Genomic DNA, 16445 nt, shown 5'->3' on the forward strand with positions numbered 1-16445 from the left:
GTGTATAGATGAGGGAATATCAAACCCTAGGAGAAAATAAAGAAAAAAATACTTTCCTGTAATAAAAGACAAGGAACTTTCATATTCTAGTTGATTAAAAAAAAAAAAAAAAAAAAAAAAAAAAAAAAAAAAAAGTAAGGTCTTGGTGAATCAGAAGATTGGTGAAGTAGGAGAAGGGCTGGTGTTCAGGTCACCAAGCAGAGCTTGCACAAAGCTCTGGGCATCAGGCTGTGCTCAGGGATCTCCTCCAGGAGGTTCCTAAAGCAGTGCAGTTATTTCCCAAAGCATTGCAGAACTTTGCTGACAGTTGAATAAAATATTCCTTAGCATTGGCTTTCCCTGGTGTCCATGTTGCAGCCTTGGCCCAAGGGGGTAGATGTGAAAATTCTCTTGACAGCTTTACAAATGTGCTGAAGAAACACCAAGCTACCCCCCAAAAAAAGCAGCTGTGGGCTGCACCACCACAGGTGCTGAGAAGCCCAAGGCAATGAGTTTGGAGCCCAAGAACAGAACAGAGTTAGAATTCAAGGCAAACTAATAATCAAATGAAGTCTTTCTTCCACAAAGTTATCTCTATGTGTTTTAATTCTGAGTAGTAAGATAAACTTCATATCACAGCAGCTTTTAAGATCTTGAATCATGCTTTTAGTGTTTATTAGCACAATAGAAAACCACTTAAAATACTTTCTCTAAGATGAGCTGGTGTTGAAATGTTTGTTCTGATTACCCAGGAGGGTGTTACCTTATTTAAAAGTGTCTCTTTGTAGTGCCAGCTGGCCTGCATTTCTACATGAGTGACAAATGTAGTTACTTTTCATGTCATTTCACCTGTATTGATATACAAAACAAAGTACATTTTAAGAGCAGGAAAAAAAAAAACAACCCAACAAACCAATCCAAAAATTGAGCATGAAATGACACTGTGGGCTTACCAGTTTTCTTTAAAAGGCCATTTTTCAGTGTACAGTGAATTACCAGGGCATTACCTGTGACATACTCAGGGCATGGACTGTGCACACACCTAGTAGGGTATTTCCATTATATATTGCATTTATTTTATATATTATATTATAAATATTTCAGTAGGCATCTAAAAAATTGCCAAGTACTGGATCTGTTAGGAGCCAGGGTGTAGGTCTGGCATTCCCCCAGCTTTCCTCCATAGACTGTTTCCTTTACCAGGAGCCATTTACACACACATAAGTTACAGTGATTAAACAGAACTTGCTTTCTTTTTTCCCCCTCCTCGTTATGTAAATATTTTGCTTTGGGAAATAACAATAATTAGGAGAAAAGTGGATGAATGATAGGAAACAATAGAATGAAGGAGAAACAGGAGGCTTGAAATCATTTTCTCAAGGACAGTCACTTCTTGTAGTGGATGGGTGTTGCCCTCAGGGAGCAGCAAGTACTCCGTTTTCACCTGCTGTATTTTGTGTGTGGCACTGCCACTGTGTCACTGGGTAATGTAGAGAATGTGGTTGGAACTGTCCTGTTTCTTCTGGGCCATCCTCAGTTTCTGCTCCTTCACCAAAATGCTCCTGGAGCCTGTGATGGTGTTCTTGCATCACCCCATAAATAACACTGGCACTGCTTGGGTGCCATCTTCTGTTCCTGGCTCCCTGCTTCTTCCACAAGTAGTACTGTTTGCATTTTAGATCTTGATATTTAGGATAATCCTTTATAATAAATCAGAACTCATGGGGATTTACAGCCCTCTTCATTTTCCCTTTAGCAAGCAATGTCTGTAACAGGCTGTTGCTAAATGTTTGTGTGTCAACTTGTTCAAAAGCTGCTCTGGTGGAGGTACTCAATTCCTTAGCTTTAATAATATATGGGCAGTAATATAAGGATATGGGCAATAGTCTAAGGATTAAAAATATGTAGATGGTTGAGGGATAAGACTGTGATTTAACAATGAACTAATTTAATAGTAAAATAGTCAGCAAGAAAAGTGTTCTGAGACATCCTGAGATTAATCTGTGTGTTCTGCTTTCTCTCTTGCAGTCAATGAGTTCACAGTCATCAGGAAGAAGTTCAAGTGCCCGTACTGCAGCTTCTCAGCCATGCACCAGTGCATCCTGAAGAGACACATGCGCTCGCACACGGGGGAGAGGCCCTATCCCTGCGAGATCTGCGGCAAGAAGTTCACGCGCCGCGAGCACATGAAGCGCCACACCCTGGTAAGGGCAGAGCTGGGACACCCGGGCTTTCCTCAGGGAAAGAGACAGGAGCTTCACCTCATTGCACTCTGGATGTTGTGTGACACCCAGGGCTCATCTGATGGCTTCTCCTGTATCTTTTTCCCCTGCTTTTCCAAAGCTTCACTTCCTGTTCATCCTCCTCCTGCTCTCCAAGCTCAGCTAGAGGCTTTCCAAGGTTTTGGTTGGATATTGGCAAAAAATTCTTCACTGAAAGGGCTGTTCAGCCCTGGCACAGACTGCCCAGGACAATAGTGGAGTCACCATCCCTGGAAGGGTTTAACAAAGGTTTAAATGTGGCTTTTAGGGACATGATTTACTGGTGGGCTTGGCAGTGATGGAGGAACAATTGGACTTGATCTAGAGGCCTTTCCCAATCTTAACAATTCTGTCATTCTATGACTTGGTGCAGAAAGCTTTAAAACACATTGTTCAGCAAGAACTTGAGGCAAAGCTACTCTGGTCTGGCCGCTCTTAGTTATCAAAAATGCTGTTACACCTTATTGAAGAGGCTCCTCAGCTCTGACTGCGAGGCTGGTGCTGGATCTGGCTCTTCACAGCTTCTTCAGAAACAGACTTTTAAGCCAGACTTTGATTATTTTTCTTTTCAGGGTAGAAATTATTTGCCATCCTAAAGAGGTTGGTGTAGAGGTGGGATGGTGGCAGAGCAGGTAGTTATAATAATTCCAGCAGCAAGGCTGGCTCCCCCCTGACAATGCCCCAGGTCCTGCACCAGGATCCTGGAGCCCTGTGTGACAGTTTTCCACAGTGCCCAAATCCCCATCATCTCCTTCCCTTTCTCTGCTGCTCCCATATCTGTTTGGATGAGTGCCCAACCATCTGTTTGGGCACTGTCTGCTCCCAGAGATGTCCTTTCCTTCTTTCCTTGGAGTTTTGGAATTTGGGAGGCAGATCCCAGCGTGAGCTCAGTCCTGCTGCAAGCACACAGGTTTTGAGATCTGTTACTGGTTTTGCAGCAGGGAGCAACTTGTCGTGCCAGCTGGTTGCTCCAGCATTTTATTTCTGAGAACTTTCCCTTTTAAATTTTTTTTTTCATAAGTTTAGAATGTTGTCAGCATATTTCCCCTTCTCTTCCTTGAAATACTGGCATTTAATCAGTTACACTATCATCATACTGTCCAATACTGAGGGCCAAATGCTGTTTCTGTGTTTAATACTAATTTGGCTGTAAAGGGAATAAGATTAATTTTTGTTCAATTGCATCCAGGAATATGGCTCACTTTGAACCTGCTGACTGAACTGTCAGCATTGGAAAAGAGGGAGAGGTGATCAGTTTTTTAGTAGAAATGCATCCTGCTCTAGTGGAAGGTGTCCCTGCCCATGGCAGGGGGTTAGAACTAGATTAGCTTTAAGGCCCCTTCCAACCCAAACCATTCTGTGATAATTACAAATTGGTTTAGTACCTGTTCTATGATTTCTTTTTTATATGGCTCTTGTAGCCCTTACTCTGCACCCCTGACCACCTTCTGTTCTCCTATTTAGCTTTTGATGCCTGAAAACCATTCTTGTACAAGTTGAAAGTGAGTGATACCTATAGATCCTGCTGGATAACTCTGAGCAGCCCTGTCCAGCTGCTTTAAAAAGATTAATAAAATTTAATGCCTTTGCTTGATGCAGTAGAAGAATGTCATGGGGACTGGCTTGGAGCAGGGGAAGCTTCAGCCAGAGCATATCAGAGCCACTCACAGGCTTTGAACACGGCTGGGACTGGTGCAGCACAGAGCCTGAGCCAGTGTCCTGCAGTAGTGAGGGCTGAGGGGCTGCAGTGGCTCAATTTGTCCTCTTCCCAAAGAGCTTTAGTCCAGCTGAGTATTCCAGAGCACAGGGTTGTGGAGGGTCAGGTGGTGAGAGCTGGTGATCCCATGCTGAGGCAGGAGCAGGGAGCAGGCATCCAGGCAGCTGCTTTAAAGTAAAAAGAAGGACTTTAATCAGCAAAAGGTTTCCCACAGACTGTTGTGAGCATGGAAAGAAGGAGCGAGTTAAAGAGGGTTAGGGACTGGTGATATGTACCCGAGGCTCTGGTGGCTGCTGGGCTGCTCAGAACAACCCCAAACCACTGGCACTGGATCCTTGTGTGCTTCCACACCACTTCCTGAAGTGTTCCCTGAGGCACAGACACAGGGCATCGAGTGCCTGTGCTGTCCCCATGTGGTGTAAACACATAAATGAATAAAGAAAAAAAAAAAAAAAATACATTTTTATAATACATACTGGGCAGCCCTGAAGCAGTCAGGCATTTGAACTAGAAGACTGTCATGGGTCCCTTCCAACTTTTCTATATTTAAATAAAATCAATGTGTATTTTACATGTAGATATATATGTGTAAGTGAAACACCTGATGAGGCTCCTTGTGCTCGAGTTTGTGAGTTCTCACTGCTCTGCTTTCCTTTGGTAGAGGAGCAGGTGGATGGTTTGACAAGCTCCTTACCTTCCATGCAGGGCAGAAGTGGCCAGGGACATATTTCACCTTTAATCAGGTGTTTTTTGCTTCTCAAAGTATGTAATTTTGCTCATTGAATAGTTCAGTTTGACTCTGGAAGTGAATTCTTTTATCCTGCAGAGCATTTTCCTTGCTTTCTTAACTGGTCACATATTCTGGGATAGCTTCATATGTCCAGGATTCTTGCAGCATGAGTTATGGAAGAGAAACATTTTTGTCAAACCAGAGTAGTCAGAAATAAGGTGAGAAGTGCATTCAGATGCATTTTTTGAGAGATACAGGAGATATTTCAAGTGTTCCTGTTCTTTGGTTCTGGACAGCTCTGGGATCAGAAGGGAGACCACTAAATCACCATGGCATTAACACTGGTTTGATCAGGATGTTCTCTGGTCTTCACAGAACCAGTGCTTGTGGGTTTTTATTTTTTTTCTTTTAACATTCTCCTCTTGGTGGTGAGTGTGATACAACTATTGCACCTAGAAAAACAGAAGAAAAAAAGGAAGAAAAAAAAATTATAATAAAAGTTTGTCTCAGACTTACGAGTGTGATGATGAACAGGCAATCCCAAAGGATTTTTTGTGTGTCATCATTGCAGGGTTGAATTAACCATGGTGGGTTTGAGTTCATGGTGGAAGCCAGTTGTGATCTCAGGTAGCAGCTGTGGATTTGCCTTTGCAAGGACACGGGAGCAGCTCTCATTCCATCTCTGTTGGCATTCACCTCTGTGGTCTTCCTTCCTCTCCAGGTCCACAGCAAAGATAAAAAATACGTCTGCAAGGTTTGCAACCGGGTGTTCATGTCGGCAGCCAGCGTGGGGATCAAGCACGGCTCGCGCCGGCACGGCGTCTGCGCCGACTGCTCCGGCCGCGGCATCGCCGGCCACCTGGACCACAACGGCGGGGAGGGCTCCCCCGAGGAGTGCTACCCGGGGGAGGGGCAGTACATGGAAGACCCAGATGACATCAAAGTGGAAGGAGACGAGGAGATGGGAGACGACGACGACATCAAGTGGAAGGATGACGTGGGGATGTCACAGGATGATGTGATTTTAGATGATGACAAAGATGTCGACTCCCCGCAGGAGCAGGACAACTCTGGGGAGAACGACAAGGATTTTACCTGGATTTCTTAGGGATTATTTTTTGTTGTTGTTTTTTGGGTTGTTTTTTTTTTTTTTTTTTTGTTTCGCTCTGTTGTTTGTAGGGGAAGGGAGGGTGGGGAGGAAGGAGTATGTTGGAAAAACTAAGTAGCCTTGTTGTGTCCATGTGTGCAAAATAACTCTTGTGTTTTCTAAACAAGTCCTTCTCTGTTCCACTCAGACACTGTCTTAGCAGGGTCGCTTCCAGCGGCACGACTGACTTCGCCTTCCCCCTTTTCCCCCTGTGACCCCCTGCCCATGGCCACCCCTTTGGCCAAGCCAGCCAGGCTGCCCAGGAGGGAGGTGGAGTCTCTGCAGGAGTGAGGAGGCTGCTGAGGCATGAATCCTCCTCCCCTTCCTACTCCAAACCTAAGCACCAGGGAGGTCTTTGTGTCCAAAGCAGGTTTGTTGGTTGCTGGGGTTTTTTTTACACCTTGTCTGTGCTAAAATCCCAGCAGTAGTGGAATTTCAAGCTAAGGTTGTGAAAGCAGATGGATGGATGTGTTGGAGGGCTTCCCCTGATGATACAGGCCTTTTGCAAAGTTATTTCAAGAGTTTTAATTATTTTTTATGGAGCCAAATAGATCAAAAGGCAAGTCAGATTACAGCCTTACAAATACTTCTCTTGGATTCTTAGCTTCCAAAAGAATTACCATCAAAGACAGATTGTGACTTTTTTTGGACCTACTGGCATCTTACCCATGTCCTGTCTTCCAGCCTTGGTCATCCACAGGCACTGAAATGCATTTGTCTTTCTGGAAGCACCTTTTGCTCTAGAGGACACAGTTCTGTCCCTGTCATTCTTCACAAATATCTTCACTTTTCTCCCTTTGCTCAGCTGCCTTCTTCACAAATATATGCAAACTGTAGCAAAACTGAGGCATTTGGCCAAGTGCAGGATGAGCTGGGAAAGGTGAGGAGATCCCAGCAGGGTGGAATCTTGCTGCTCCCGTCCCATGGACATTTGTGGGGCCAGGATTTCACCTGGGTACCTTGTTCTTCCTTGCCAATCTCAGCATTCTCATTGATCATGGGTAGGTCTACCACCTGCTTAATTCATGACAAAAACTTTCAGCTTGAGTTGCACTGGTTCCTTGTAAATTTTCTAATAAACCATTTTTTCTTTCAATAAGAACCAGATTTCTCTCCCAGTGTCTCCTCAGACTCTCTGGGCTGTTCCAGATAGTTGGATTCTCCCTGTTCATATTGGCCACTGTTGCCTTCTTCCAGCTACACCTAAATAACAACAGCAACAGCATGTGTTGGAATTGTCTTATTCCTGAGAAACAGCTTGTTCTACCTTCACCTCTTTGCTTCTGGTGCTTTTTAAAATAAATTTAAAAAAAAAAAAAAAATCTGAAGACCTCACTCCATCTTTGCCATTGAGCAATTTTCTACAGTGTCTGTGACTGTGGTACCTTGAAACCTGCCACGAAAGACAACCCATTGCAGAAGCCAAATGACTCAAGGTGCTATTTTCCTTCCTGCAGGCCTGGTGGTCCGTGAGGAAAAGCGTGATTCCGCCCAGCAAAGCAATTAAAAGTATATTGTCCAATAAACCCCCATAAAGCAAATAATCTGAAAGGATTTAAGCCACTTGGTGCCAGGATTTCGTGGTGGGAGCCTCGATCCTGGCACCTGCAGGAGCTGGTTTCTCCCTCCATTCCCTTCTTCCAGTTGCACCCTGGGTTTATGATGTTCACTCCCTTTCTGTGCTCCTCAGTTCCTTGCAGGCATTCACCTCCCTGGTTCAGCATTGCTTCCACTGGGAGCCTCCAGGCTCCAGCTCCATCAGTTTGGGTGTGCTCAATGATGTGGGAACACAAGTCTTTCCTAAAATCCTCTGTGGCTCAGTGGGGCCACAGCAGCACTGCTGCTGCTGCCCCATGGACTGGAGGAGTCTTTGTTGCTTTAGGCAGTGAGCATGGACAACCCTCTTCCTTGAGCGAGTCATGCAGGAACTTTTTTCTTAACTTGTAAAGATCTCATTTTACCTTTTAGCTTCTTTTCCTTCTCCTCCCCTATTTAAAAAGCTGTAAAAACCCACCCAGTGTGTCACAGTGAGACTTTTATATACCCTTTTCCAGTGGTTTTGGGGGTCCCAGAGTGAGGAGGCTGTTCCCTTATCCTGATTTTGGCCCCCCCTGGAGTGTGGGCTCTGTATTTATTGTCATTTACCCTGTAAATATGGAGGGGTTAGGGGGTGCCTGAAGTCCTGAATGTGCAGCCTCACCTGTTGCATGTAGACAAATACATACAGTACTTAAAGATTTATCTTTAGCTTTGCTTTTTATATGTTAAAATCTATTTAAAAGAGAATTTTAAAGCCCAAACAGTTCAAACTCCTGGGTTTGTGTCACATTCCGATAGCCCATCCTCTGCTGGTGTGTGTATCCACCTTCTGAGGAGAAGCAGGTGTGGGCCAAGCCCTCCTCTTCCTCCCTGCCCTTGGGTGACTCAGTTTTATCATCAGAGTTACAGAGTGCTGAGCTTTCTTCACAATTCCCTTGGAAATACTTTATTATTTTCTTTCCTTATTTTTATTAAAGGTGGGCAGAGAGCCAGGTAGTTCTCAGGAGTGTTTCCAAATTGTGTCACTTTGAGGCTCTTCGAACTGAGGATGCAAAAAACAAAGAAAAAAAACAAAAGGAGAGAAAAATGGAAAATCCACATAAAAGCTAACTTTTCCCATGTCACAACCTCGCACGTGCTTCTGTCCCACTAACACACACCATGTACCAAATAAAACCCTTCCAACACCTGCTGTCTATTGAAGTGCTTTGTTCTGATGGAGGTGTGCAGAGTTGGAATTGCAGGGATTCATCTTTAACCTTCCACGCTCCGACTTGGGTTGGAAAAAAACCGAATTTGGGTGTGTTTTTTATGCTGAAACTTTATAAACTTCATCAGTCACTCCAGGTGATCGCATCCCTCCAGCTTCTCTCCGGGGTCTCTCGGATATACTGCCTATGCAATCTTCTGCTCTTGGAGATTTAAACAAAACCCCACTAATTCTGCCTGTTCTGCATCTTGTCTTTGTATTTCCCTTCAGGGCTTTGTATACTTCACTGAGGTTCCCTTTTTTTAATTTTTTCTAAATATATATATATGTGTGTATATATATACAGACTTAGTTCCAAAACAATAGTTTCCTTAGAGGTAAAACATGGGTATGCTCCATATTGAGAACTTGCAACTCATTTTTTAAAAAGCATTTGTACATATAAATGTTCCTCCTTGAATTCCTTGATTACCCTCATTTTTTTTTTATTTTAAATCTGAGTGCCAGGAGTAGAGAGCGGGATGGGGCAGAGGACACCGTCCTGCCTGTGCCCTCTGGAAAACATCCCAGGGATCCATGGACTTAGAAAACATCTTAAAGGATGGAGACAAACGAGGTCCTTGTGTTGATTTGAGATTCCCAAAAATATTCTTGAAATCATGACTTCCCAGTTTTGTGGTTTTTAAGGTCACCCCGAAGCCCCACAGCCGCGGAGCGGCTTTGCAGGGAGGCAGAGGGGGACGTCTCTAATGAACGTTTGCAAAGTGATTGTCCTTTCCCTTTTTTTACTTTTTCTTTAATCAAAAATCAGTTTTTTGGACAACAAAATGAGTAATTTCTGTCTGGAAGGAAACTCACTCCAGCATTCCTTCCCCTTTTGTTTCCTCTCCCCACTCCTGCCTTTAAACACTCTGCCTCACCAAAGCAAAGCTGTGGCTTTGGGGTGGTGGCTGCGTTTTGGGACTGTCCCTGAGCTCCCTCCCCTCAAAGCTCCCCCTTTTGCACATCACCCTCGAGGAAAGAAACTCCATGAAAACAATGCAAAAACTGGAATTTTTTGTAATATTTTGAAAGATAATCTAATTTTTGCTCATTCTGTGACACGTGCGACTCCTACAAAAGCCATAATTAATGGTTCCTTTGATTTTGTAGATCCTGAGTCGTGTTTTGAATTTCAGCTTTTTTTTTTTCGTCCCCCTAGTCAGAGTGCTGTGTGTATGCTTTCATATATATTTATTTTTCAACGTGCTTTAAATCTGTCTACAAAAATAAAGCTGAACAAACACAAAAAGGACGGTGTTTGAAGATTGTTGATTTTTTTTTTTTGCTGGGAATATTCTATATTATACTGACTTTATATTAATTATTATAAACCTGTGTTTGTATTGAAGATGTGTTTAATATTTTGGGGAGGTTGAGGAGATTTCGTAACCAGAAGTCAGTGGGAGAACATGCTGTGTTGTACTGATTTTCTGTCGATGTAGTTCAGGTAAATCTGATTTTATTTTCTAGTTGCTGCCCAGTTCCTCGCCTGCTGGGGGCTGCCCCTCAGATAGAACCTTTGTGATGGGATTTAGCTTAGACATACCTGCAAAAATCAATCAGTTTCAATAAATTGGGAAATTGCTGCTACAATTTTGTCTGGTTTTTCTTTTTTTGAATACGTAATTGTTGTTATTTTCCTCCTTACCCTGTGTGGAAGGATGGGGCAACATGAGAACCAGCAGGGAGCTCTGCTCACCTCCAGGCTGGGCGTGCTGTTCCCTCCTCCCTCCTCTTCCCCATCCCAAACAGGCACCTGTGGCTCATTCCCTCCCCCCCTGCTGCCTGTTGGTGGCAATTTCCCTATTTTTGGGCATTTTCTGTAATTAAAGTAACTCCCAGGTGGGTGCACAGGGTGATGCCATCCCTGGGGGATGTGGGATGTAGGAGAGGGATGACAGCAGTGGGTCTGGGGGTGCCAAGGAGCCCGGGGTTCCCACTGTGCCTGTCTTAACCATAACTAAAGAACATAAATCATTAAAAAAATCCAAATATTTATTTTTTTTTTCTTTTGGATCTGACCATCACATCCCCAGAGGGGATAAGGGAGGGCACAGCACCAGCCTTCCCATAGGGCAGGAGGGTGGCAGGGCCACCACCCCTCCCTGTCCCCTCCCTTAATGGGGGAGGAGCGGGGTGGCACAGCCTGGCCAAACCCCAGCTGCTGCCTGGGCTGGAGGATGACAGGACAAGAGGGGAGAACAGGTTTTGAAGGGAAAACAGGGGTTTTTTTTGGGGTAAAAAGGGGGTTTTAAGTGAATGAAACCCCTTGAAACCCGCCCAGGGCTGGAGGCACCCCGCTGCCGCGGCCCGCGCGCTCTCGTGCTGTGGGAGGGAGTAGGTAAAAATACGAATTTTCATATATTTTATTTAAAAAATAAAAACCACACGAAGGAAAAAAAAAATGAAAGGAAAACGAAAAGACCCCTCTTTGTGCAGTTTGGCTTAGTGCAAATCGGCGCATTCCTGCAGGCACTTCCCGGGGCATGGCCCCGGCGGGGGCTCCCCAAAACGAGAGAGAGAAATGACTTTACAAAGAGTAAAAACCCCCCTGGGGGGCGGGGGGGGGCAGGCGCCCACCTCTGCCCTGGGCACTGGGGCTGCCCCCCGGGAGCAGGCGGGGGGCAGGAACAGACACCCCCTTTTCTGAGCCCCTGCCAGCCACGGGCACAGCTTATTCGAGCCATGTGGGGGTCCCCAAACCGGAGTGGGGAGGGGGCTGGGAGCAGCCAGACACCCCCTGCCAGCCCCCGCCGGCAAGGAGCGGGGTGGGGCTGTTGGATTTAGCTTATTTTCAAAGGGAAAACAAGGCGGGGGGTGGGGACAAGCTCCGTGCCGGGGGGGCTGTGTGTGTGCATAAAGCTTTTTGGGGGGCCGTTCCCTGAGTCCGGGGGCGCGGCCGGGGGGGCGCGAAGGCACCTCGAGTGCAAAATGTGCAAGAAGGAGGGAGCGGCGGGGCTCCGTCAGTCGAGGAAGCGCTGGCACGCCTTCTTCCAGCGGCACGCCGTGCACCACATCTCCCGGTGCTCCATGCCGTACACCTTGCGGCACTTCTTGGCCTCGCCCCGCGGCCGCCTGCGGGCACAGGGGACACGTCACACCGGGGGGACACACGCGGGTGAGAGGGGACGGGGTGGGGCACGACAGCAATGGCTCACCTGGGCACGGCCGGTGGCTTGGGTGGGGGTGGGGTGGGGATAGTGGGGGACACCGGTGGCCGTGGGGGGGTCCGGCAGCCCTGGAGAGGACACAAGCATCGTCAGACATGGTGATGAAGGAATGCTGCAGCCCCACTTCCATCCCTGTCCTCACCTCCATCCCACCTCCATCCCTGTCCCCATTCCATCCCTGTCACCCTTCTGTCCCTGTCACCCCTCCACCCCTGTCCCCCCACCTGGTACGCGTGGTCAGTGTGGACATGGCAGCGGCCGGGGGGCCCCGGGGGGCTGCAGGGGGAGGCCAGGGCCAGGTCGAGGATGGGCAGCACTGGTGGTGGAGGAGCCTCGGGGCCGGGAAAGGCGGGAGGCACCGAGGAGGTGGGAGAGACCGGGGTGAGGCTGGAGAGCCCGTCGGTCAGCGCGTCCACGTCCACGTCCAGCTCCGTGTAGTAGAAATCCTCCTCGCCATCGCTCTGCTCCAGGTCGGCTTTCCGGCTGCAGGGAGAGCAGAGGCTGGCTGGGACACTCTCCCCCAAAACCACAGGACCCTGCAAAGGGTACCAGGGGGTCTGGGGGTGTCCAGGGGTACCCTGTGTGCTTACCCAAGGTGCATGGTTCGGATGTGCTTCTGCATCCCTGAGGAGCTGCTGAGGACTTTGCCACAGCTCTTCCACAAGCACTTGAACATCACCTTGGTGGAATTCTGCAGGAGAGAGGTGTCAGGATGGCAGCCCTATCCTCATCCTCATCCCCAGCCCCACTGACATCCCAGCCCAAATATCATCCTCATTGTCATCCCCAACCTTACCCCCATCATCACCCACACCCCCAAACTCGTCTCAACTGTCATCCCCACCTCCAACCTCATCCTCTTCATTCCCACCCCAAATGTCCTCCTCCTCCTCATCTCCATCCTCACTATCCCCATTCCCAAACCTCATCCAAGCTGTCATCTCTATCTTTAACCTCATTATCCTCTTCATCCCCACCTTTACTATTCCTGACTTCACCCCCAGCATCATCCCCAACTTCACCTCACCTTCCTCTTCCGTGGGGTGGGCTCTCCAAAGATAAAGTGGGTGCCATCGGGCTCATCAGGGCCCTCATCCGGCAGTGGGCCAGGCAGGAAGGTGCTGGGGACGTGGCTGCAGAGAGGGGGTGACGGGGTGGAGGGGGTGGATCGGTCGCTGGAGGGGTCCCAGCTCCAGTCCCCACTGGTGTTACTGCTGCTGCTGCAGCTGGAGGACATGGCAGGAGCCTCCTTCCAGACCTCACTGCTGGGCTCTGGTGAGGAGGAAGAAGAGGAAGGTCAGGTCCTGCCATGGGACACATGTGCAGGGATGGGGGAACAGGAACATGCTCTCACCTGGGGCATGAGTGGGCGGTGGGTGCCCGAGCACCAGCGGGCTGGCGGAGAGGCTGGTGAGCACCGCGGCTGCCATCACCTCGTCAATGCCCGCCTTGCCCGAGAGCTTCCTGCCAGCGAGAGCAGAGGGGGCTGTGTCAGGATGGACCGGCCCCCTGGGACTCTCTATCACTTTCCTTTCTCACTGAGGCACCAGGACCTTCCACCCACGGTGGTCTGCACCCACCCCAGGCTGGTTTGTGTGGGGGCACAGGATCTCAGAGGCCCCACCATGCTGGCAGCATCACCAGGTGGAAAGGCACCCACCGGTTTCCCACACCCTGCAGCACCCCAAGATGCTGCTGACCCCTCCAGGGATCATCCCAGCAGCTGGCTGGAATTCCCCTGGGCATGGCACAGGCAGCAATGCAGGCAGAGGTGCAGGCAGGCTGCCAAAATGCCACTGCCAGTGACATGCCAGAGGCAACCCTCCATGCCCATGCACAGCACTGTGCTGGAGGGCACTGGCACCTGCATCCCGCCCAGGGATGCAGGCATGGCTTGCCTAAGGCCAAACAGTTCCTTGAGGTGAAAAAAAGACTATAAAAAAATTTAGATTTAAAAATAAAGCAAGAGGTTAAGAGCACCTGAAAGCATTTTGCAAAGGGATAACCTGGTGATGCTCCCATCTGGGAGTCCCCAGAGCTGCCACAGCGGGACAGCTGCTCACAGCCGGGGATCCCGGCGCGGCCAACAGCGGCCAAAGTCCTCCTGCGGAAAACATGCCGGCTCCCGCGGTGAGGCCGGTGCCGGTGGGAGGGTGGCGGCCGTGCCGCTGTCCCTACCTGTGCCGGGGCACGGGGATGCACTGCACGGCCGAGTGCAGCGCCAGGCAGCGCTCCAGCCCCGCGTCCAGCACCCGCAGCATCGCCTCGTGGCTGGCCGGGTCCTGGCGCGACGGCGGATCCTCCGGCCAGCCCTCGGATCCCAGCGGAGCCTGCGGAAAGACGGCAGCGGGCAGCAGGGATCCCCGAGCACCGAGCTCCGCGGTGATCCCCGTGCCCTCGGTGGGATGGGGAGGTGGGTTTGGGGAGCTGGATCAGCGCCTCCAGGCAGGGCGGTGGTGGGACCCTGCAAGCCACTCCGTGGGGTAAATCCCAAGTGGATCACATCATGTCGCAGTGGGATCCAGCCAGGAGTTCCTCAGCACCCTCAAGATCCCGCTGTGATGCTGCTGGCCGCGCCATCGCCCACTGGCTGAGCATCAGCAGGGATCCAGCAGGATCTCCACAGAGCCAGGAGACGACCTGACACCCTCCTGACAACGCAGCTCTAAGGTGGCGGCACCCACACCCCACATCCCGGTATAGACGCACACCTCATGACTCCACCTCCCAAGTTTATCCCGCTCTGAGCGGATCGCCCGGGCTCCAGCGGCTATCCCAGAGCTGGGAGCACCCTCGTGCCCGCCAGGCCAATCCCAGACACCGGCACCGGCTGCCCGAGCTCCGGCACCGAGCGGATCCCGCTCCACGGAGATCCCACGCGATCCAGCACCGAGCGGATCCCGCTCCCAGCGGATCTCGGTGGGGCGGGGCTGGGCGGATCCCGCGGCGGGAGATCCCGGGAAGATCCCAAAGGGCTGCGATCCAGGACAGGCGATCCCCGCGGGGGTGCGGCTGACGCGCCCCACCGCCACCGCCCCCCGCGCCCCGCCGCCACAAACCCCCCGCTTCCCGCCCCCCAAAGTTTATCCCATCGCGGCGCCATTTTACCGGCGGGGAAACTTTCGGGCGGGCCGCTGTCAGCTGTCACCGCCCCCCCGCCGCCCTCCCCCGGATCCCACCCCGGTCTCCGCCGGCGCCCCGCGGTACCTTGGCGGCGGCGGCGCGGGCGGCGGGCGGTGCGGGCGGCGGCGGCGGGCGGCGGCGGCGGCGGGCGGGCATTAGGACCGCGGGCGGGCGCGGGGGGTCCATGCGCGGAGCGGCCGCGGCCCGGCGGGGGGAGCGCGCTCCGCCGCGCGCGGCCCCGGTGTCGGCGCCGGCCGGGCCACGCCCCCCGAGCGCCGCGCCATTGGCCGGAGCGCGCGGGCTGGAACGCGGCCGCCGCTCTCCGCGGCCGCTGATTGGCCGCGCGGCGCTGCCACTTCGCTGGCGGCGGCCACGCCCCCGCCCTCGCCAGGCCGCCACGCCCCCCCGGCCCCGCCACGCCCCCGCCGGCAGCGGCCATCTTCGCGCGCCCCGCCCTCCCGCCGCGCGCGCTGCCCGCGGGACCCCCCCAAAAAACAACACCCCCCCCAAAAGCCCACCCCACCTCCAGCAGGCCGCCCGCGTCACCCCCCGCTCACCAATGAGTCCCTGCCGGCACCCCCGAGGCCGCTGTGAAGTCACCCCCTCTTTTCCCGCCAAACTCGCGGGGCTCCCCAAAAGTTGCAGAAGACCCCCGAAAGTTCTGATTTTGTTATTACGGCGCGGGATTCTGGGCGCCCCCCAAATAAAAGCGGGGTTCCCTCCACGGCGGAGCATCCCGCAAAACTCCCTACAGCTCCTGCGGGCTTACCGGGGTGGAACTGGCAGCATTAAAATTTGGGGAATTCGCGCAAAAGTGATGTTCCCCGCCAAATTATAGGGCTGCCGATAAGTTACAGGGGTTCTTCAAACGTCGCAGAGCTCCTCACAAAGTTATACTCCCCAAAATTTACAGGGTCCCCCCAAAGTGCTCTCCGAAGTTTTAAATCCCCTGAAATTTGCCTGTAGGGCTCCCCCATCAGCACTAGGGCTCCCCCAAATGTTACAGTCACTTTCTGCTTGCAAGGGGGTGTGGTCTGGGTTTTCGGGGTGTGTGCGCAGTTCCCATGAGGAAAGAAGTCCCTAATTCCACCGTCAGTCCTGCCCACCAGGAGGAATCACTGCCAAAAAACACACAGAATGGCGGGGCTGGGTGTGCGGGGGGGTGCCCGGGCTGCGAGGGGTACAGAAGGAATTTGGGGTACTGAGGTGCATGGGGGGTACACGGGATGCATGGATTCCATGGGGAGCTTGGGCTACCCTGGGCACGTGGGATGCACGGAATGCTTGGAGTGGGTGGGGTGCATTGGATTCTGGGGTGCATTGGGGTGCCCTGGGTACGCGGGGTGGCAGGTGGTACCTGTAGTGCAGGGGGTATGTGGGCTCCCCACTTGCCGCGCGTGAGGTTTTGGGGTGCAGCAGGTGTTTGGGGAGCTCCAGCTGGAGCGTTCTGCTCCTTACCTGCCCCAAAACCCGCGGGGCCGCGAGCTCCGGGCGGCGGGGAGGGGTCAGCAGGTCCTGCTCCTGCCG

General features: G+C 51.3%; 2 protein-coding genes across 13 annotated transcripts in view; one reads left to right on the forward strand and one right to left on the reverse strand.

Moving 5' to 3' along the window:
• ZBTB46 (zinc finger and BTB domain containing 46) overlaps positions 1–10218 on the forward strand; it is a 52868-nt gene extending 42650 nt beyond the window's left edge. For all 9 annotated transcript variants that reach the window (XM_056507257.1, XM_056507262.1, XM_056507256.1 and 6 more), the window contains 2 exons: positions 2008–2183; positions 5409–10218. In XM_056507257.1, coding sequence (XP_056363232.1) covers positions 2008–2183; positions 5409–5795 — 563 coding nt within the window. In that variant the 3' untranslated portion in view covers positions 5796–10218. The remainder of the gene's footprint in view (positions 1–2007; positions 2184–5408) is intronic.
• A 381-nt stretch (positions 10219–10599) lies between these two features.
• SLC2A4RG (SLC2A4 regulator) lies at positions 10600–16445 on the reverse strand. 4 transcript variants are annotated; one of them, XM_056507305.1, is made up of 8 exons: positions 16377–16445; positions 13974–14125; positions 13150–13259; positions 12823–13067; positions 12386–12486; positions 12020–12278; positions 11784–11863; positions 10600–11700 (listed from the first exon to the last, which is right to left on the reverse strand). In XM_056507305.1, the coding sequence occupies exons 2-8, from the start codon at positions 14054–14056 to the stop codon at positions 11589–11591; spliced, it is 990 nt and encodes a 329-aa protein (XP_056363280.1). In that variant the 5' UTR covers positions 14057–14125; positions 16377–16445; the 3' UTR covers positions 10600–11588. The 4 variants fall into 4 exon arrangements, with proteins under 4 accessions (XP_056363280.1, XP_056363281.1, XP_056363278.1 ...); XM_056507306.1 differs by lacking the exon at positions 16377–16445 and adding an exon at positions 15688–16318; XM_056507303.1 differs by lacking the exon at positions 16377–16445 and adding an exon at positions 15003–15159.

This window comes from Oenanthe melanoleuca, chromosome 20, assembly GCF_029582105.1.
Source record: "Oenanthe melanoleuca isolate GR-GAL-2019-014 chromosome 20, OMel1.0, whole genome shotgun sequence".
Lineage (NCBI taxonomy): Eukaryota > Metazoa > Chordata > Aves > Passeriformes > Muscicapidae > Oenanthe > Oenanthe melanoleuca.